Source organism: Megalops cyprinoides, chromosome 1 (genome assembly GCF_013368585.1).
Source record: "Megalops cyprinoides isolate fMegCyp1 chromosome 1, fMegCyp1.pri, whole genome shotgun sequence".
In the NCBI taxonomy this organism is placed as follows: Eukaryota; Metazoa; Chordata; class Actinopteri; order Elopiformes; family Megalopidae; genus Megalops; species Megalops cyprinoides.
The window spans coordinates 68,605,404-68,627,829 of NC_050583.1; the positions used below are offsets into that span (position 1 = coordinate 68,605,404).

Here is a 22,426-nt window from a genome sequence, read left to right on the forward strand (position 1 = left end):
ATTCATTGTTCATCCTAGACACTGGAACGGAAAAATACTGTGTTGCTTTATATCTAACTATGGTTAAACTATGAGAGTATTACTCATATCTCACTGCTCACCGCTTGCTCACAAGTGCAGACCACGTATTATAGTGTTTCTGTCAGGGCTCATGTCTCAGTGCAGCATGTAGTGGACTCTACTGCAAAGAAGCATCAAAGCAAAAGGTGCTTCCACCAAGTATTAATTTAAGGGTGTGTAGCCTTATATAACCAAGACATTCAAAGTTTTTCATTTTTAGAAATGTTTTCAAAAACTGAGGCATTTTATTTTCATTTCGATATTGTAGGTTCACTTGTCTTGATTTCAGCCTTTAAGACACCAAAAACAAGACATTTTGAAAGGGTTTCTAGACTCTGTAAATCGACAGTATGTGCAGTAAGTCTCAGTGCAGTAATGATTTTTCCAGCAATGACAGAGTATAGGAGCATCAGCTATCTCCTTGTGTTTCGAAGACCTTATTTATTATTAGTCATTTTAGTTTTAGAAGCAATTTTCAGGAGCCAGGACCATAATTCATCACAGTTTATGGGGATTCAGCAAGGACAGAGGTGAACAAAGTCAAATGTTGATGTAGTGAAAATAGTGCTTGCAAGGCAGAAAGGTATTTATAATGATTATAATGATTCACAGGATGAATTTGTGATGGATTTGTGGTCGTTATATTTATGTGGTGGCACATCTATAACTGTTATACTGGTTGCATGATTTACACTTTTGTCTTTCAGTATAAAATTGATCAGAGTCCAAAGAGAATAGATATACTCCTGAAAATTCACCTGCTGTGTGTGTAGTTGCCACAAGTTCTCTGGTCAAATGAAGAGTCAGTCAGCTGGTGAAAAGCATAAGCAGAGGCAAGCAAAACTGATTTTTCGTGAAAACATAGACTGATAAAGCCTTGATGATTCAATTAATCAAATCATCTTTATCAGGGTAGTAACTGAGTCAGTAATAAACGTTTAACAGCTTTGTTTTCTGAGCTGTTATGAGAAGGAATGTGTTGTCTTCATCTGGTGTCATTTGAGTCTCTTTGACAAATGAGGTCTTGCCCTATAGAAACTGTGGCCCTGTGCTCTTACAAACCTCCCATTGTAATTAGTGATGTCTTTTAGTTGGAATAGAACCAAACAGTGCATTATTCCAAATTAGTTATGGTTAACAGCTTGTCTTAATTGCCCACATGGTATGACATTTTTAAGACAGTGTCCTCATTATTTGGATAACTGGAAGTAAGAAAAGGGCTGAAATGCAAAAATGAAATTGTTGACTGATTTCATTGAGTTCAGCCATTTGCCTTTAGCTTTAGTACTATATAACACAATATATATTTTTCTCTTTTTTGAGATAAAAATACTCTTTTCACCCTTGCTCTTTATTTTATCAGAGCTGAGGAGAAGCAGAGGTGCAGTTAAGCCATAGATGGCAGAGAATGTACTTTAAGAGATGTGACATGATTATAAATGGAGAGAGGTATCTTGTTGTCAAGACAGTTAGTAATACTATATGATACCTCTATATTTGTACCAGGAAACACATTTAATTAGGATGTCACCTCTGGATGACCTTCTCTGTTATCTTAATAATCACACAACATACATGTGGCCCAAAAGGTCTTTGAGGAACACGATGATTGAATGGATGGTACATTTTTTTTCCCCACAAAATTACATAGAATTTCACTCCTTTTTCCCCCCTCTTCAATACTTTGATATGAAATTATGCTGTTTAAATTGAAGAGATTACAACTTTTACTGCTTCATTTCACTCTTTTATGTGTTTGTTGTTGAGGTGTCATCTCAGCCCCTCCACCTTATGTTCTACCCTAAGGGACATGACGGAGGTCGTTCACATCAAGGACAGGAAGGAGGTGATCCACGAGATGAAGTTCTCCCCAGACAGCTCCTTCCTGGCTGTGGGCTCCAATGATGGGCTGGTCGACATCTACGCAGTGGGTCAGCGCTATAAGAAGGTGGGCGAGTGCAACAAGTCATCCAGCTTCATCACGCACCTGGACTGGTCAGTGGACGGCAGGTTCCTGCAGACCAATGATGGCGCTGGGGAGAGACTTTTCTACAGGATGCCATGTGAGTCACCACTACATGTCAGAGTCAGCACTTCTGGAATGTTAAGGGTGTTTACAGTGGTTATGGTGTGGTCTGTGCGGTGTGCCTCATGGCAAGTCCATTGTTCATAAGATATCGTCATGAGGCATGCTTGTGGCCATTCTGGAGTAACTTCTATGGGGTGTTTTTCAGAGGCACCAACTCTTTATGGGTAGGGAACACAAAGTTTATATTTACTACTAGTAGTACTTTGAGTTTTCAAACACTCAAAGATGTTGCCTGCTGTTGGAGGGAGCAAAGCTGCTAGGTGCAATGAACGGTAATAGCTCAGATAAGTTAATCTTCCATCTCTGCTACAGTCGGCTTCTGTTGTGGCAAATCTGAAAGCATACTAAAGGATAAACTATTGGATTATTAGTAACTACAGTAGTAACTGTTTGAAAAAGCACCTTCAGTCTCTGTGTCTGTCTTGTTGCAGCTGGGAAGAATGTGACCACTAAAGAGGAAATGAAGGGGGTCCACTGGGTGTCGTGGACTTGTGTGATTGGTCCTGAAGTGAGTGGGATCTGGCCCAAGTACTCCAACATCAACGACATCAACTCTGTGGATGCCAACTACAGCAGTGCTGTGCTGGCTACAGGGGATGACTTTGGCCTTGTCAAGCTCTTCCGATTCCCTGGTTTGAGAAAAGGTGCACAATATGGCATAATTCAAAGCATAATGTAGTTTGTAAGATGTGATTTCAGTGTGTTTTTGCTTTTTTAAATAAGCAATTATACGTGCATGATGATGGCAAAACCCTTATTACATATTTTGCCTCACTTCTACGCAGGAACATAAAGAAAGTTTGATGTGCACATGCATGCAGTCCTATAGAGAAAATATTTCTCACAGTTACCTCTCCTCTCCTAAAGTGAGGCCAGTTCTCACTTGGTCCTGACAGTGAAGTCCTTGAGGCTACGTATACGTTTTGATAACCCCACCTCTACTTTTAACAAGTGTTGTTAACTTCAAGGTTGAAACTATTCTCTTGTACAATGGTTGTACAATCACATAAAACAGCTTTCACAGTACCAGTGCTTGCAAGGTGGAATCAGTTTGATCACAAATACAGTACCTTACTTTATGCACAGGGGCAAAATTCAAGAGGTACATTGGCCACTCCGCGCATGTGACCAATGTGCGTTGGTCACATGACTTGCAGTGGCTGTTGAGCACTGGAGGTGCAGATCACTCTTTGTTCCAGTGGAGGTTTCTGCCTGAGGGTGTCATGAATGGAGTCCTAGAGCCCCTTCTCCAAGGTAACCAGCCAATGCATAAAGATTTCTCCCATGTAAAGACCTTGCCTCTGAACTGTGAAAGTAACATAATTTGCGAAACCTTTAGAATTTAGAGTGCAGCTGGTTTAACTTGGCTTCATGAGTTGTCACTGAATAATTAAGGAGGCACTGGTTTCACAGTTAAGCATAAATCTGACATTATTATTGTAATTATTACAATTATTGCATTCTTGTAGGAAGAAAGATACAGCTACAATGTGTAGATATTAACGGAGAAATATGTGAAGGAAAAATACAAGAGCATGGGCTATGCAGATTTACTGTTCACAGAAGATCTAAATATGAACAGAAGTTAATAAGAGACTGTACATTTCTAGCGTCACCAGGTTAGGCAGATCATTCCAGCGCAGAGATGGGAAGATTCGTCTCCCTTGGTCTCTGTTGTGAAAGAAGAATTAGCTCTTGTGCCATCATCGTTGTCTCTTCTGTCATCTTCAGAAGGGTATGCCGATTCCAACAGTGAGGCGTCTGACTCTGACCTGTCAGATGTTCCAGAGCTGGATTCTGACATCGAGCAGGAGGCCCAGATGAACTATGAGCGACAGGTACAAGCCGCTCTTGGATTTATAGGCTTTGGTGAAAGTGTGGTAAAAGTAAGAATAAAGTATACTCTTGTCAGTGATGTCCTCTCACCATTCCCATTTGCTTATTTAGGTTACTGGCAAAGAATTTTTCAAGAGCAACACTGTCAGTTTTTTGAGTTAATCCAAATCTCCTTATATGTGACAGGACCTATTTAATGTTCTGATTCTGATAACCACAATGCACTTTGCTGTTAATTGTTTTTGTAGAAAATTTATGCAGGTGTTATTATTTCCTTGACACTTACACAACATTGTGAGTAAAACCTGCTTCATTCATTGCTCAACATGCTAGATGTAGGATGAATTTTTATTCTAGACCGTAGGACAGCCAAAGGATCACAACAGAGATTGTCTTCAGCTTGAAACTACCATTATTTTACCCTCAGCATAGTTTTCAGTGCAAGACATAAAACAGTCTTTCTACTAATATGCCCTGCCTTAGGGCAAACCATGTTAAAAAAGGACAGGTTCCGTGCACCTTCTTTTCTTTCAATTGATTGAGAAACAGAAATCCAGAATTGCCATGTTTTTTTATTTTACTTGTTTACCATTGATGTCGGACAACACAAAATTAAGCATGCTGAGCATGCTGAACACCTAATTGCGACAAATTGTAAGCAATGTCCTCATGCATGAAGCCGCTGTAGAACATCTCTACTATTAGGTTGCTGTATGGTTCCAGTAATGCCATTGTTGGTCTAATTAGATAGATTCTACGGACTGTGACCTTAACGAAAGTAACTGTGGCGTTGCAATAGACGTCACATGTGACGTCACATATCCCACAAATCTGAGAATCCGTCATTGTGATTGTCCAGCGAAGCATTGGTAACAATAGGGCTAAATCAATGAGCTTACAACACAGTGGGTATTTTATGTCTTGTCGTCAGTTGTGGAAACAAAACGGATAGAAAATGAGACAAAAGATTCTTCAGAGTCCATGCTATAGTAAAAAATAACGATCCAGAAAAGGAGACAGGAATTGTTAACTACCTGAAATCAAACTGAATCCACTTTACATGAGTTAGCTAGTTTCTCAAAACAGACTGTCATCTGTATGAATTAAAGCATATTGAAGAAAAGCTATGGTTATTTTGTCCCTGTGAAACATGCAAGTAATTCTGTTTAATTAGAAGCCTTGAAGTCACCCTTCCAGGAGGACCACATTCTTTGTCTCGACAGGACTGATTCAGCTGTCCCATCTTAGAGTAGCTCAGAGAAAGGTCACACTCTCAGATCTCCTTTCTCAGGAGCTTCATGCCCGGGTTCAAGTCTGCAATTTATTCTCAATGCTATCTTTCATCCAGTGCCTCAGTAGAGTAATACAGGAAGTACAGTGCTTTCTCATGAGACAACTAAAGAGATATTTCTCTCAGAGCTCAGATCAAACAGGAATTTAAGAGAATGGCAGCTGAAGAAGTTAAATGATTGAGAGATGAGAGGCAAAAGACTGAACATCAAGGTCAAAGTGTGTATAACAGGGTAGATGCTTCTGTTTTATCAAATGGCCTATATCAGCAGATGGATGATTTAACGTGATGTCATGATAATCATCTGGGCCTAGCACCCAAAATGACCTTCCCATCCACAGTGGCCTGAGACATGGAGAGGGGACATGTTTTAGGGGTAGTGGCCAGTGTGCTATAAATGATTGAAAAGAGAATATAGACGAACTGAGAATCTTCACACTTAAGCACTTGAAGCACATCTAAGCAGTGGAGTTTCCCAAGCAGTTATATTTAGATCAGTGCAGAAGCTACACGCAACACTAATTATTTCCACATCTGATTGGCTGATTAGATTCCAATCTCAGGGCTGGTGGCTGCTCCCAGACTGCCATTTGCTGGAGCTCTTAGAGCCTCCTTGTGTGGCACTGGAAGCAGCCCACTACCCATCCCTCCTACCTCTTCCTGTCATTGCAGGTATACAAGGAAGACCTACCTCAGTTGAAGCAGCAGCGCAGGGAGCAGAGGCAGCTGGTCAGCTCACTGAAGCGGCAGAAGGCCCCGGAGGAGGGGCTTCGCCTGCAGTTTGTTCATGGGTAATATCTGCCCATCATGCAGCACCAAGATGCCTAGACATCTGAGTACGACCCCGCCAAATTTATGCTGAGAGGTCCTGGTCAAAAACTTACACTTAAACTTAAAATGCAGGATCGCAAATCTAAGGAGCATATTTTTCATATGTACTGAAATTTTATATCTAGGTTTACATATACACTATATGGACAAAAGTATTTGGCCACACCTGTTTTTCAAGGTTTGAGCTAGGCCCCTAATCTCCAGTGAGGGGCAATTTTAATGCTTCAGCATACCAAGACATTTTGGACAATGCTATGCTTCCAACTTTGTGGCAACAGTTTGGGGAAGGCCCTTTTCTATTCCAACATGACTGTGCCCCAGTGCACAAAGCAAGGACTATAAAGACATGGTTTGATGAGTTCGGTGTGGAAGAACTTGACTGGCCCGCACAGAGCCCTGACCTCAACCCCATCGAGCACCTTTGTGATGAACTGGAATGGAGAGGTTAAAATGACATACTACTTTATATATTGCAGAAGCAAAAGAATAGAATAGAAGTCAGATGAGATGTCTGCAAAAAAACTCCCAATACTGTTATTATCCTCTCACATTCAAGGAGTAGATCAAGAAGCCAATAGTTAAATATTTGGGAATACTGCGGTGACCAACTTTCTAAAAAGTACAGTGGCTATTTTCATTTTTCAAAGTTGTTAGCTTTAAAGGTAGGTTTTTTTCTCTAATGCCTTGAAAATCTGAAGATCAGTGATTGTTTCAGTTAAGTTAAAACTGGATCATCCCATCACATTACATGAATTTAGGATCAAGATTAAGCAGCTGGAAGTCAAATGATTTAATTCTTCATGTTTGTAATCTTTATCCACAGAACGCACATAGCTAAAGGAGGTTCTCCACCCTGTGTGAAAGAAACTTCTAACATCAGTAGTATTTCCCAGGGACAGCTCGGACACCCTCTAAAAGCACTCTCATGCCACATGTCCCATGTTTCCCACCTGCTGTTGTATTAGATGTTCCGCTTGCCCTGTAGTGTTGATAACTTATGCATTCCCCTGGGCTTCTGCAGGTACCGTGGATGGGACTGCAGGAACAACCTCTTCTACACACAGGCGGGGGAGGCAGTGTACCATGTGGCTGCTGTTGCCGTTGTCTACAACCGGGGGCAACACACGCAGCGCTTCTACCTGGGTCATGACGATGACATCCTGAGCTTGGCAGTGCATCCACTGAAGGACTATGTGGCCACAGGACAGGTACAGCCAAAATGGCTGCCTCACAGTTTCTTGCCACTTCCAGTTTCTATGAATAGATGCCACCGTCTCAAGCCTAAGCCTCGTCAGTCAACAGCAATAGATACATAATGCACATGCGCATTGGTGTCCACCTCTGTTGATCTATGGGAGGAGCAGTGTCCGTCATTTGTTTGCAAGTTTCTATAGCCTCACAGCACAGTTTGTTTAACCCCACTTAGCCTTATAGCACGCCTTGTGACAACTGTGCACAAAACTGAGATAATACACGTGCAAAGGCTAACTACCCAAAAGCAGTGTGGACTTCACCTGCTCAGTTAGCATGGGTTTGCCGTTTCCCATAACAAAAGGGGCAAGTGGGTAAAAAGCAATGCTCCTCCCTGTAGTTTATGCATAATGATCTCAGTGAAGAGCACAGTCATGCACCAGATATATGGGAGTCTGACTGAGTGAGGCTGCAGCCTGTGATGGCGGTGTCACGGAAAAAGATCACTACAGTCCAGCTGTGTTGGTGGAAATGTGCTGTGGTCAAACTGTGTGGCCACTGTGCTGCAATTATGTTCAGGTTGGCCGGGATCCAGCCATCCATGTCTGGGACATCCAAACCCTGAAGTGCCTATCTCTCCTGAGAGGATATCACCAGAGAGGGGTGTGTGCACTGGACTTCACAGGTATGCCCATTCCGCATATGGCAGTCTCCACTATACACAACATAGGCCTGGTCAAACCCTGCAGTTGAAGGACAAGGTGGTTGGTTAATCAGAGTGCAGAGTCACACACAATGACATGGACTGTAGGTCAAGTTTGGTCACTGGATTTGTGAGTTGACAAATGTGGACTTAAGTCCCTGATGGAAATCTGAGTAGTTAGTAATTAGCTGTATCCAGTAGTTTGATGGCCTAAGTGTAGATAGGTGTTACTGTCAGGGTTTCGGAAGGAGCTTCCCAAAATGACGAGCAGGCATCCTCGTGACTGCCAGCCTGTCCCGGTTGCCTGCTGCTTCTCTCAGCCCCTACCAGAGGGACTTTCTTGTGTGTGCATCATTGACCGATTGATCACATCTGTTTGCAATTAGTCTTTGAGTGTTTGGTGTATTTAAACCCCACCTGTTGTGTTGTTCCCTGCTCAGTCTTGAGCTTCCCTGCATGCTGTGCCTATGCTTTGCTTGTTCAGTAAGGACTCTTTGTCTGTTTGCAATCCTCCCGTGTGTTTGAATGATCTCTGCATTTGGGTCCCTCCTGCCCAACCATTACAGTTACAGTATATGACAGTAAGGAAAAGTAGCAGTAAGCAAATTAGCTCTCAGTTATGGGGTTAGAATCTTATTTCGAATTTCAACTTGAAAAATGCAATGTATATGGAAACTAGATGGTACTTCTTACACATTCTCATTCTTTTATTAGCTGATTTTAAAGCATTCATGTGTCTTAAATTGAAATGATAATTATATGAATGCTTATTCATGATAATACATGTGTGATCATCAAATGGCAACCCTATTTGATCCAGTTTAGGCCAACAGAATATTCTTCATGCGGTGGGAAAGTGTGGCTGTGCTAAGGTCTGAAATTCAGCATGTTTTAACAGATGTGTGTTGAAGTTTAATCAGTGCATTTATCACATTGCACTGTGTGCCTTTCAAACAAACATTTGCATACAGATGAATTCTTCCACTAGAATTATTCTGCCATTGCTTTACTATAATGATGCATGCCCACAGTACATTGTGCAGAGGGTACTATGCAATGTGAACGACACATGAGTTTTTCCATGGTAGACTTTGGGTTCAGCCTGATTCTGAGCATCAAGAACTACTTTCGTAGCATTTCGTGGCCTGTACTGTATGTATTTGAACTGTATCTAGTCCAAGAAAATGTTGAATGCTGTTGCTGCCATGCTTTTTTGAGAGATGAAATGGTCAAAGGCAGGGATGGAAGTTTTTTCCTCTCTATTTTTTGTAGCGGATGGGAAGAGTCTGCTATCTGTTGGTATTGATGACAATCATACAATAGTGGTGTGGGATTGGAAGAAGGGTGAGAAGCTGGCAACAGCAAGGTAATGATCTTTCACATGCTGGAGTTATTGGCAAGACTGATTAAATTGCAGTGATTTACATGTATGTCTGTCATGATGCAATAATTACAAGTGGGTTCAACAACAATTTGGTGATGCAATAAAAATGTAATACACCCAGTTAATTGGATCCAGATGTGCATTCTTAGAAATATTCCAGAAACAAATGGCCGAAATAAAAATGGCCGCATCTGAAACTGCAGCTCTCTCTTTCTCTAGAGGACACAAGGACAAGCTGTTTGTAGTGAAGTGCAACCCGTTCCGCATGGACAAGCTGGTCACAGTGGGCATGAAGCACATCAGGTTTTGGCAACACACAGGTGCTGTTCCATCCCTTATAAATATGAAATCACAATTAAATTGAAAATCCAGAATCCATGGATGAATGGATGCATATTGTCAATGCAGAAAATATTCTGCATGTCTTAAAAGATGTTATCTGTTACTGCTACTTTTGTATATGTGCAGTTATTTTGTGTCCATTTGAAAGATTGTAAACTTGTAATGTATTATATGGGAATTTCATATATGAAAGTAGCAAGATATTTTCAAATAACTTTATGATGTCTAATATGACATGCTTTGAAAATGTGTATTTTCTTGTAGTTATGTATGTTACCACATTTTCATATATAAGGTACTTATTCACCAGGGTCTTTTTCACTGGGGGCTTCTCAGCAACCATAATTATCCACAAAACCTCTTAATACAGATATCTGGCAGAAACATTAGGCAGTGACAGATCTTCCAGCCTTGTTCGTCTGGGAGGAACTTTGTATTCCTTAACAGTACAGATCTGTTATCAGCTCAAACAGGCAGCAGCACTGGCCATGTGCATTGAGAGGCAGTCCATGTGAGAGAAATGTGTGCTCATGGAGGAATGGTATTTTGAAGGTGGAGGCCTCATATTCAAGCGCGGGATCTTCGGGAACCTGGGCAAGTTGGAGACAATGATGTCAGTGTGCTACGGGCGCTCAGAGGACCTTGTGTTCTCCGGGGCGGCCACAGGGGATGTGTACATCTGGAAGGACACCATGCTGCTGAAGACCGTCAAAGCCCACGACGGGCCGGTGTTTGCCATGTACTCTTTGGACAAGGTAGGGGGCTGGTGCTTGGCACAGTGAACATGTAGAGTCACGACTGGTGCCATGTGAAATGTAAGACATTGACTCCAGATGAACTGCTTTTTAAAAACGGAGAGGCTAAGTAGATTCTACACCTACTCAAGTCTGATGTCTGATGTGCTGTGTGGTAGACTGTAGAACACTTGCTGTCCCACTGACCTCATAGTTTGCTCAGTTTAGTTAAAGCACAAATAAAGAGCAACCAGTGAATGGATTAGTTCGAGGAGCAATTCTTTTAGCTAAATAAATTCTTGGCAGCTGCATGGTTAGGGTACAACAGTGCACTCCCAACAACAAAGAGGAATATTCCAGAATGACACATACATTCATTCATGCTCTCACAACTATTGCAAAGACACCATCTTGAACCCATTTAATTAATTGTCCTACTCAAAATAAATTTGTTAATTGAATTTTTTTTAATTGCATGTAATTTGCTGGTTTAATTTCAGATATGGCATTTCTCTTCCATCTTACAGTGTGAATTCATTATGTGATTTCACTGATTGTGTTTTAACTAATTAACAAAACAGTATCGGTTTATGTTCTTTGTGGGGTCATTTTAAAAAAAATGCAAAGCAATTACTTTGATCAAAGCTGAATGGAAGCACTCAGCTGACTCAGTGGTATATTTTAAAGATATCCAGCAAAAAGAATGCTGGCTGTGGCAAACAACAACTGCTGTCATTTCATGGCAACAGGTGCCATGACTTTGGTAGATAAAATGAAAGGATACCTGTCATACCTAGAACAGTTTAGAGCTCCCATCCAAATTCAAAGCTTGACTTCTTGATTGAAAGCAGTCCTTCTGGTAGGTTTTGGCCCCAACAAGTATAGCTGCCAGCATTTTTTCAGCACATATTTCTTGGAAAGCCAAACCATGTGATTTCATGATTTGAAAATGGGGTGACATCATCATCGGCACATGCCATATACTTTCCCCAGGGCTTTGTGACGGGAGGCAAAGATGGTGTGGTGGAGCTATGGGATGACATGTTCGAAAGGTGTCTGAAGACATACGCTATCAAGAGGGCAGCGCTGTCGCCTTCATCCAAAGGTAAGAGAGTTCAGTCTGGCTATTTAAGGCCTTGGACCACGTCACATAGACAACAGTCTTCATTTCCCCAATGTAAAATTATGTATGTGTGATATCCAAAATATAATGGTTTCAAAACATGTATTAGAGCATGCTCTACAATATTTTCATACAATTACATATGTGGAAATAATTTATACTATTTTTAAAATGTATTAAAATTTATACTGATGGATACTTTTTCATATTCAATATGAAAAGCACTATTCTTTATTCTACATATTCTACATACAAATCATCTAAGTAAGTCTGAACCTGAAATGCATGAAGTCTAGTCTTTATGCCTTTTTAACAAGAGAACAAATACTAAAACAGCAATTCCCTCAGTCTCCACCTCATTCAGTTCCTATAGATCCCCCTCAAAAAAAACATGAAATATGCATCTGTTCATTGCGCTTTTTGCAGTTTACCGTAGGCCGTCTGGGTGGCACGTGTCCATTGTGGCACTCTGCTGACGGTTAGCCTCTTGAGATTATCACTTGGCACTGATGGCTGTGACATCTCTGGCCCAGCTGTCAGATGAGCTGGGCATAACAGCGATTGCCCTCATCGTACAGGGGCTCCTTTGAGCAGCTGGGGGCTGCACTTGTTAAAGTGAACTTTTGTCCCAGTCCACTGTCAGTCTCTGTCGCCCATGGTGACAGATGCATGAACAGCAAGTCAACACGCCGGCTTCTGATAAGTACATGTATATCTCCCCTCTCTCAAGGGCCTTATCAGGATAAGTGATTGTTGGGTATAAATTTGTCACCTCATATTCTCTGGCTTTTTGTTTTAGAAGTCCTGTATCTTAAAAGTGAAAATAACTATACATATTTTTCAGTATGGATTTTGTGTAGACATTGTATTTCTGAAGTCTTTTTTCTTGGCTCCAACTGTAGGACGCTGCCCTAATAAAAAGGGTTCAATTGTAAATGATGGATAATAATTTATCATAAAATTAGTATCTGACCGTTGTCCCATCTTTGTTCATGTAACTTTGTGTGCTTTATCATCTTGTTACCATTTATCTGGTGCTGGCCTTCTCAGCAAGTAATATGCTACCTGCATCCTCTCAGATAATATTGAAAGGGATCAGCAGGGAAGAGTTTTCGTAAAAACCACCTCCTTGTTTCAACAACTCTGCTTCCTGAGCAGCGACAGCAAGAATGTGCTTGCATAGTTTGTCTGTAGTGGGCATTAGGTGACAGATCAGTGGTCTTCTTATGGTCTTCAGGGTTACTGCTGGAGGATAACCCCTCAGTCCGTGCCATTACTCTGGGACATGGTCACATCCTGGTGGGGACCAAGAATGGAGAGATTCTTGAAATCGACAAGAGCGGCCCCATGACTCTGCTGGTCCAGGTGCGTGTGTCTGTGTGCAAGTGCATGTATAGTTGTGTGTGTGTATGTGTGTGTCTGCATGCATTCAGGTGTGTGCATGTCCACATGTGTGTCAGATTTCTCAGTTCACCTCCTTTCCCCTCTTTGTTGTTGCTTGTTGACATTATGTCTCTGTTATAGCCAGCGCTCTCCTACAGCACAGGGCTTGTTTCCACAATCAAATATTATGAACTACAATGTGAACAACTATGAAAAAACATGTTTTCTACATGGTGGCCTGACAGTATATGCAGAATCCTGGCCTCTCAGTTGTGCATGGGTCACAATTGTGAAAGTTTCAGTTAGTGGTTGAGAAAAGGTGCCTGTTCCCTTGGGCTTTCCACACTGAACTGTTGTTGTTGAGATTTGAGATGGTGAAGTGATAGTGATGACACCATCCATTATTATACCATTATTATACACTAACAAGCCAGATACTGTATGTGTGTATACTACCTCATAGCTCAGATCCTGACTTGATTATCCACAATAGAAAAGTTGTGTATACAGGTGCATCTCAAAAAATTAGAATATCGTGGAAAAGTTTATTTTTTTTATAATTTAATTCAAAAAGTGAAACTTTCATATATTCTAGATTCATTACACGTAAAGTTAAATATTTCAAGCATTTTTTTGTTTTAATTTTGATGATTATGGCTTACCGCTCATGAAAATGAAAAATCCAGTATCTCAAAATATTAGAATATTTCCAAAGATCAATCAAAAAAGGATTTACAATACAGCAATGTTCACGTTTTGATAAGTATGTTCATTTATGCACTCAATGCTTGGTTGGGGCTCCTTTAGAACAAATTACTGCATCAATGCGGCGTGGCATGGTGGCACTGTGGGCAGGTGCTAATTCCTGCTGGAAAAGGAAACTGGCATCTTCATAAAGCTTGTCAGCAGACGGAAGCATGAAGTACTTTAAAATCTCCTGGTAGACGGCTGTGTTGACTTTGGACTTGTTAAAACACAGTGGACCAACACCAGCAGATGACATGGCACCCCAAATCATCACCGATTGTGGAAACTTCACACTGGACTTCAAGCAACTTGGATTCTGTGCCTCTCCACTCTTCCTCCAGACACTGGGACCTTGATTTCCAAATGAAATGCAAAATTTACTTTCATCTGAAAAGAGGACTTTGGACATTTACATTTACATTTACATTTATTTTTATTACATTTATATTTATTATGGATGACTGAGCAACAGTCCAGTTATTTTTCTCCTTATCCCAGGTAAGACGCTTCTGACGTTGTCTCTGGCTCAGAAGTGGCTTGGTACTAGGAATGTGACAGTTGTAGCCCATTTCCTGAGGACGTCTGTGCGTGGTCGCTCTTGATGCACTGACTCCAGCTTCAGTCCACTCCTTGTGAAGCTCTCCCAAGTTCTTGAATCGGCTTTGCTTGACAATCTTCTCAAGGCTGCGGTCATCCCTGTTGCTTGTGCACCTTTTCCTACCACACTTTTCCCTTCCAGTCAACTTTCCATGAATATGCTTCGATACAGCACTCTGCAAACAGCCAGCACTTTCAACGATAAGCAGTAAGCGGTAAGCCTTCTGTGGCTTACCCTCCTTGTGGAGGGTGTCGATGATCGTCTTCTGGACAACTGTCAAGTCAGTAGTCTTCCCCATGATTGTGGTTGCGTGTACTGAACTAGACAGAGAGATACCCAGTATTTATACGTATGTATGAATGGTAATTTAATCGAACTCAAAATGAAATATTCTAATCTTTTGAGATACATTTTTTATTTTTTTGAGCTGTAGGCCGTAATTATCATTAGTTTACGTGTTATGAGTCTGGAATATATTAAATTTTCACTTTCTTAAATAACTGATGAAAAATATTGAACTTTTTCACAATATTCTATTTTTTTTTAGATGCACCTGTAGTGTGGTGTATTAGCTACAATCAGCTATTAGCAACCTCCCAAGAAAAATCCTGTCAAAAATGTGGAAATAGATCCTGTACTGAATATTTATCATGGATCAGTTTGCATTCCTTGCACATAATGGTTTGGGTAAGGATAAGGGTTGGATAAACTGTTCCTGGACCAGTAGTTTGAGCACAAAGGCTACCTGATGTGTCAAACATTGTATTAGGAATGTCTTACCCTGACAGGATGGCTGCTTGTGTGCAGGGTCACATGGAGGGAGAGGTTTGGGGCCTGGCCACGCACCCACTGCTCCCCATATGTGCCACAGTGAGTGACGACAAAACCCTTCGCATCTGGGAGCTCTCCTCCAACCATCGCATGGTCGCTGTCCGCAAGCTCAAAAGAGGTACAGCCTTCACCTCTCCACATGTGGGCTCCATACACCCACTTTATGTGCTATGAGAAATCGTCTTTCCACGCTTCTGTGATTGCTCATCTTATATAATGTTCCTCATTCTGATGGATGAGGATGGATCCTCATTCTGAAAACTGAAATGTTCTGCATGGTATCCAGTACTGGAGCTCCAAAAGGCCCTCAAATCTACACAGTTCATCATCTAGACAAATGTATTTCCATTCAACAGTATATGTGGCTTAACTGAAAATAGACAGATTGATTAATTTGCAGGTCTTTGATCTGCCTCTGAGCTGCCCTCCACTGGAGAGAGTCTCCTCTTTGTGTTACATGGAGCAGGAAAAATCCAAATGCAGAGGCTACACAGCAACACATATGGGGTATAGAAAAACAAAGTTTTATTAAAGGCTTGAGGAAAACCAGGCTTAGTGCACAAGGACATACAGAGGGCATGGCAGCTCAAGACTGAGCTATGCACCAGTGAACAAGCAGAGCTTATATGCCACGCAAAACACATGATCAAGCTAACTAAACACAGATGAAACAGATTAATTCATTTAGACAATGCACGAACAGGCAGACGGGACATCTGCTGGAAGTCTGGGGAAGCGACAGCCAGAAAATCCAGACAGGCTGTTATGAGGACGCCTGTTGGTCATTGTGGGAAGCAGCCGCTGAAATCCTGACACATCGTGTCTGTGTGTTTCAGGTGGGAGATGCTGTGCCTTCTCACCTGATGGGAAAGCCTTAGCGGTTGGCATGAATGATGGCAGTTTCTTGGTGGTGAACGCTGACACCCTGGAGGACATGGTGTCTTTCCACCACAGGAAAGACATTATCTCTGATATTAGATTTTCACAAGGTAACTCCTGTCTGGCATCACTATGGGTTTGACGCCGGATTCTTTCAGCATTACTGTTACATTGCATCAGTGTTGTTAATGTTACCACAACAAGACCCATCATCTCTGCATCCTCCCACCAAATGCAAACTCTTAGAAACATAGACTTACACAGAGATTCTTAAATTAAAGAAGTGTGTTGAATATATAAGTTTTAGCTGAAATACCTGTGAAAACCTGTAATTCTTACTTCTTTCATATCTAGATGCTGGAAAATACCTAGCAGTGGCTTCTCATGACTCCTTTGTGGATATTTACAATGTGCTGACCAGCAAGAGAGTGGGCATTTGCAAAGGAGCCTCCAGTTACATCAGGCACATTGACTGGGACACACGTGGTAAGATTGGCCATTGAGGGGTCAGTCACAGGCTTCTGTTGGGTCTCCATGGTGTACACTTGTGCCTGCACTGCAGGGTAGAGGCCCTTAGCATGGTAATAGCAGCACCCTATCTAGACTATGTTTGATGAGAGTTTGTACGTGTTTTGTCATTATTAAGATTGAATTTTGCCCTTAGACAAAGGATTTACCACATGACAGTTTTCAATCAGAAACGTCCTACAGAATATAAGATGAACTGTGTACCTGCTCAGCCTCGCTGGCTTGGTCTCTCATTCACCTGTTCATCCCTGTCTACTGCCAGTGTTCTTTCCCTCATGATCCCATGTGCTTAACCAAGGTTCTCTGAGAGATCTTGTAATGAAGATGCAAAGATCTTGTGATGACAGGTTGCCAGGTTGTCTGATTTTATTGAAGAGCTTGCTTTTTGTAAGAGGCGAAACGTACAACAGTAAGAAATTCTTGTCCAAACATAATGATGTGGGTTGTAAGTTAATACCAAAACAATTGTAGTTAATTTAAAAACCATTTTATCATCGTAAGAACAGAACTAAGCTACAGAGATGCCTGCAGCTGTGATATCTCTGTACTTCTATACTGCAATATACTATACTTCTATACTATTGTAACTCATTATTTTATTCCAAAATGTAGGTAAATTGCTACAGGTTAATTCAGGTGCCAAAGAACAATTATTCTTCGAAGCCCCAAGAGGAAAGAGGCAAACTATCCACCCCACTGAGGTAGGAAATAAAAGAAAAATTAATACGATTCTTTTTTATACCCTTGATGCACCACAGAAATGATTTTCCAGTAAAAGACTATTTTTCGTTCTTAGATTTTTATCCTAATGTAGGGATAAATGAATTCTGTGTTGCAGAGAAAACAGAATTTAATAGAATCTGAGGTTTATTACAGAATTTGGTAAATTGAGGAATCACTGTTAATTCCAGCTGGGAAATGTCACAGATACATTGTAAATACTGAATGCCCTGACAAAGCCGTCTCTGCTTCCAATTAGAGAAGTGAAGCACGGGTTCCTGAGCAAGCACTAGCTAGTGACTTCAATCATGTCTAAAAGAATGCCCAAAAAAGCAGTAGAGATACTTAGAAATATGGCCCTGTTGGAAAAGTTCAGGGCAAATGAGTATACCAATTGTTTATGACTATTATTATTATTAATGATTATTATTATGAATCTGGGGGTTTATTGTTCCACAGTAAATTTAAGATACATGAACATATACAATACAAAGTTTTGTTTTGTTCAAATTTTCACCCCATTGTTAATATTTTTCTTTTCTCAATTTAAAAAATTCTAAGTGAAAACTGCCACATGTACTTTTTGTCATAAAGATGAAACTCTGGACATTTTTACAATGAAACAAAATATGATTTTAAACCAAGGAAATGGGAATCAACAAAATATAAAAAAATTGAAAACTGAAAATAATAAAATTGATTTCATTTGGCCCTGCTAAAGTAAGAATAAATATGCCTGCCCCCGAGCAGATTGAGAAGATCGAGTGGGCCACCTGGACGTCCGTACTAGGGCCCACCTGTGAGGGGATCTGGACCTCCCACAGTGACGTCAATGCCACCGCCCTCACAGGAGATAAAAAGCTGCTGGCCACTGGGGATGACTTTGGCTTCCTCAAGCTGTTTGTGTACCCAGTGAAGGTAAGGGAGCACAGAAGATCTCCACAGTGGTGAATTTCAGCTGAGTCACCAGCTGAATGCCAAATGCTGGGGCTAAGCTGCTTTTCCATGATGATAAAGCCTTAATGCCCACCCCACAGGGTCAGCATGCAAAGTTTAAGAAGTACGTAGCCCACAGTGCCCATGTGACCAGCGTGCGGTGGTCCCATGACGACACCACGCTACTGACAGTGGGGGGGTTGGACACGGCGCTCATGATCTGGTCCAGGGAGGTGGGGGTCAACCGAGAGAACAAGCCCGTGGACAGTGAAGAGTCAGACGATGATGCAGAGGAGGACGGGGGTAAGTCGTCCTTCCATACGTCTATATTTACCGTACTATCTCACAGTGTGCAGCACCAGCCTTACCCCTCAGGGGAACTTGACGTTGGCAAGTCTGTTTATTTATGCCCGTAGAAGGGCGTCCTCTCCCCTAGTCCACAGAAAATCCACAGAAAGAGGCATGCTATCCAAGTTGCCAGTTTTAGTCTCAGGGAGGCAGTGGTAAGGCATTCTTTTTCCTTGAAAGCAGGATTGGATTTGGTCTGTTGCTGAGAACTATGGTTTTCTTCATCATAAGGTGATTTTGAGTATGTGTGTATTGCTTTAATGTGCACCTGCTTTCTCATTACAACATCGCCCCATGCATGTCCACAAATTCTTAATTGAAATTAACCATTGAGTCAGTGGAGAAACTATTAAGAGCTCTGTCACTTGAGTGAGCTCAGTTTTCTTGATCTGAGTGTTTGAGTTACTGCTTTAGTAGCTAGTAACAATGAATTAATTGTTAATTATTGAGAATGGCTGAATTGCTCTCTGACATGCTGGGAGGCTGACAGGTATATCGGTGCAGGTTACGACAGCGATGTTGCCCGGGAGAAGAGCATAGACTACGTCTCTAAGATCTACGTGGCCAACATCCGGCAGATGACAGGCACCAAACCACACCACCAGCAGAAGGAGGTGCTGACAGAAGAAAGGTACACCCCACCATCCATTTCCTCATTTAATATGGCAATCCCGCAATATGTTTGCTCTCTCAATAATGACTGTGTACAGAAATGGGGTTCCTCATGCTTTTAGGTGATGGGTTCTGGTTGAACGTACGTTTCAGGTGAACATAATGTAACTGTCTAATGGTAAGGAGAAGGCATTTAGAATTCCCAAAACCTTCTTAACTTTCAATTACATGTTGCTGCCATCTAATGGTGGTTTGAGGTCCCCATTTTCAGCAGGAGTGTGTCACTATGGAACTAAAAACGAGTGCTACATTATTTTATAACGGGTATGGGGGAAACACCTGTGAAGTAGGGTCCCAGTCCTTAGGGCCAAGAGGTATCTTTTATCTATACACAAAGAATTCAATGCTTAGTTCACTCTAGTCATTTGTTTCAACAATTTTCACAATAGCTTTGACTTATCTGGTAGTAGTGAGCTCCTGCGGCAGCTATAGTGACCTCACATCCTTTCATATTCCAATTTCAGCAATGACTCAGCCAACGTGTGTGTGCTGGAGCGGCAGTGTTGTCACTGTCCCCTAGCTGAGGTCATCTTTCTGTGACTGAGTTCAGTGTATGCTAACATTGATGTCACACTATTTCTCTCTCATTATTAATACATAATGTTGCTTTTTCATTTACAATACCATTTCCCAATGAGACAGATTACAGTACAGCTCACTGTTTTGTTTCATTATATGGGCTTTAACAGCATAGTGGATTAAAGGTCAATTCAGTGCAATTCAGTTAATATGAAACTGTAACAGCACAACTTTGATCCCTAACATCCCCAAAGTAAAATCAGTCTAATTGAGGGAGTTGTATATTAGCAATGACCTTTATGTTTGCCATTTAGCAGTGACCATTGTTTAACCTTAGATTGTTTGGAGCTCACCTCTGTAATTAGTAGGCAGTGACACAGTGTGGCCGCAAAGACATTACATACTGTCATTCCTTATCTCTCAATCAGTGTAGCTTCATGAGAATTTCACTGTTTTTAGAGCCATCTTTAATACACCATGTGATTTTGTCATTTTTTTCATCACAAGATACATTTTTGGTGGTGGTGTTGTTCAACATCATTCCCACCATTGTTGTTGTTCCTATCATTCATCATATGAAAGGATGGCTATTGATTTACCAGTGTCACTTGACTTGCTCTATACCACTCATTGCATGTTACTAATTTCCTGTTTTCCCTGTGTTCTGCTAACAAGGTGGTATGTTATTGGCTGGAATCAACATATCCCATGTTCAAATTATCATTATTCTTTTACACTGCCCACAGTATACAATACTGCCATATTTCCCCCTGCATCTCCATGATTTTCAGAAACTGAAGCCCATAATAATAACCTGTAATAATCCATGCTTGAAAAGCAATCTATCTTTGGCTAGTGTTCTGAAAATCTGAAATCTTGTCTTTCATGTAGAAATACATTTGTCCCTATTTATGGCAAATATGAAATGAAAAATTCTGAGAATACATAAGCCGTATGTCGAAATATTTGCAAAATATTTTCATATTAATATGAATTATTATTATAATTATTATATTATATTATAATTATTATTGTATTATTGTTATAGAAGCAATAATTATTGCTTCTTTTATACGTTCAATTTCACACATGCATATTGAAAGATAAATATAAAATTGCAAGAAACTGACTATTTCAAAAGGTGTGCCTTCGTAATATATGGGGTATATTTTGACATACAGTATATACATTTATTTATAGTATACATTATATATATATATGTTTTGCCTCTCATGCAGGTCTATATATATAATATACATAAATATATATATATATATATATATATATATATATATATATATATATATATATATATATGGACCTGCATGAGAGGCAAACGTTTTATTGGATTGGACATATTCATAGACTGAATACTGTATACTCTGGACAAACACAAACATCTGAATGTTTTTCTCAAGCTTCAGCCCATCCCAATATGGATTTCTGAGTGGGCATACACACAGGGAAGTATAACAGGGCATTCTAGAATCCCTGCGAGACTTATGTTTTACTAGGAACAAAGGTTCTGATGTGATCCTGTCTAATATGGCGGTCTAGTTCTTGCATACATTTGACTGCTGGTTTTGATGAGTAATAACATTCCAGTAATTTTGTTCCTACTGTATAATCTGATCCTCATTTCGTGAAGTTAACTACTTCATCCCTCAAATGAGAAAGAATTGGGTTTTGCCTTTGTTCAAAGCCAGCCATTCCATCTCCCCAGGGCTACAGTTTTAGCACAGGAATTTTATGCGAACGTCACAGGTTAGCAGTAAGTCCCAAATGTGCACATCTAATGCAGTAAATAAAGGACATAGGTTTACAAAGAATTTTCTTAATTCCTATTTGTGCACTTAGCATGAAAAGATATTTTCAGAGAGTACAGTGAACATTAACATTTGATGGGAGAATGAAATGAATTGAACGAAATCTGTAAGAACCATTACAGGCCATTAGAGAAACCAACAGTGTACTGTGCGCCTAAGTCTTCAGTAATGACAGAATGAATTATTTTCAAATAGGAAAAGAGCTGCACACAAAAAATACGGTGTGCCACTGTCTCCACTGTCATCTCACAGTCATAATTAGCTACACACGTGTTGTATAATAATCTGACAAAGATGGTAACACAAGAAACTGAGGTGAACACAAGAAGACTGAGCCTGTGAAAAGGTAGTAGTTGCAGTACCACTCCAAATATACTCTGTATGTTTGTATATTTGCAATTATTTAGCACTTTTTTGGATTTTGTCTTGTTTTCTTTTCTCCCTGCTACCCGTAGGGTATTATTTAGAAATTTTCAGACATTGCTGAATATCATGGGATCCATGACCTCTGTGATAAAATCATATTTCACCAACATTACTGAATTTCGAGGATCCATGACCTCTGTGACAAAATCGTAGCCTCACTCATTTCCCATCATCACTCAGCATGCGCGCTCCATCCAGTACACTCTCCTCAGAAGCTCTTTAATATCTGTATTGTGTTTTAACCTGCATTCCTCTGGAGGCAGGAAATTGTCAAGTAAGTACTGCGTTACATAACTCACATGCAGGAAAATGGTTGATTCATCCCTGTAATATTCAGATTTATTTCAGTTTTACGCAGCAGCACAGCTACTGATTCTTAAATGTCTGGACATATTGAGTAATATTTGTTTCTTGCATATAAGTATGGGT

General features: G+C 40.6%; 1 protein-coding gene across 3 annotated transcripts in view; it reads left to right on the plus strand.

Moving 5' to 3' along the window:
- Window positions 1-22,426, plus strand: part of LOC118785780 (echinoderm microtubule-associated protein-like 6) — a 75,337-nt gene that overhangs the window by 36,693 nt on the left and 16,218 nt on the right. For all 3 annotated transcript variants that reach the window (XM_036540715.1, XM_036540722.1, XM_036540728.1), the window contains exons 9-27: window positions 1,867-2,123; window positions 2,581-2,793; window positions 3,236-3,403; window positions 3,881-3,987; window positions 5,949-6,067; window positions 7,129-7,315; window positions 7,878-7,983; window positions 9,274-9,367; window positions 9,605-9,705; window positions 10,280-10,482; window positions 11,455-11,566; window positions 12,822-12,949; window positions 15,120-15,261; window positions 15,980-16,132; window positions 16,377-16,508; window positions 17,163-17,251; window positions 18,021-18,188; window positions 18,308-18,509; window positions 19,059-19,185. In XM_036540715.1, coding sequence (XP_036396608.1) covers window positions 1,867-2,123; window positions 2,581-2,793; window positions 3,236-3,403; window positions 3,881-3,987; window positions 5,949-6,067; window positions 7,129-7,315; window positions 7,878-7,983; window positions 9,274-9,367; window positions 9,605-9,705; window positions 10,280-10,482; window positions 11,455-11,566; window positions 12,822-12,949; window positions 15,120-15,261; window positions 15,980-16,132; window positions 16,377-16,508; window positions 17,163-17,251; window positions 18,021-18,188; window positions 18,308-18,509; window positions 19,059-19,185 — 2,808 coding nt within the window. The remainder of the gene's footprint in view (window positions 1-1,866; window positions 2,124-2,580; window positions 2,794-3,235; window positions 3,404-3,880; window positions 3,988-5,948; window positions 6,068-7,128; window positions 7,316-7,877; window positions 7,984-9,273; window positions 9,368-9,604; window positions 9,706-10,279; window positions 10,483-11,454; window positions 11,567-12,821; window positions 12,950-15,119; window positions 15,262-15,979; window positions 16,133-16,376; window positions 16,509-17,162; window positions 17,252-18,020; window positions 18,189-18,307; window positions 18,510-19,058; window positions 19,186-22,426) is intronic.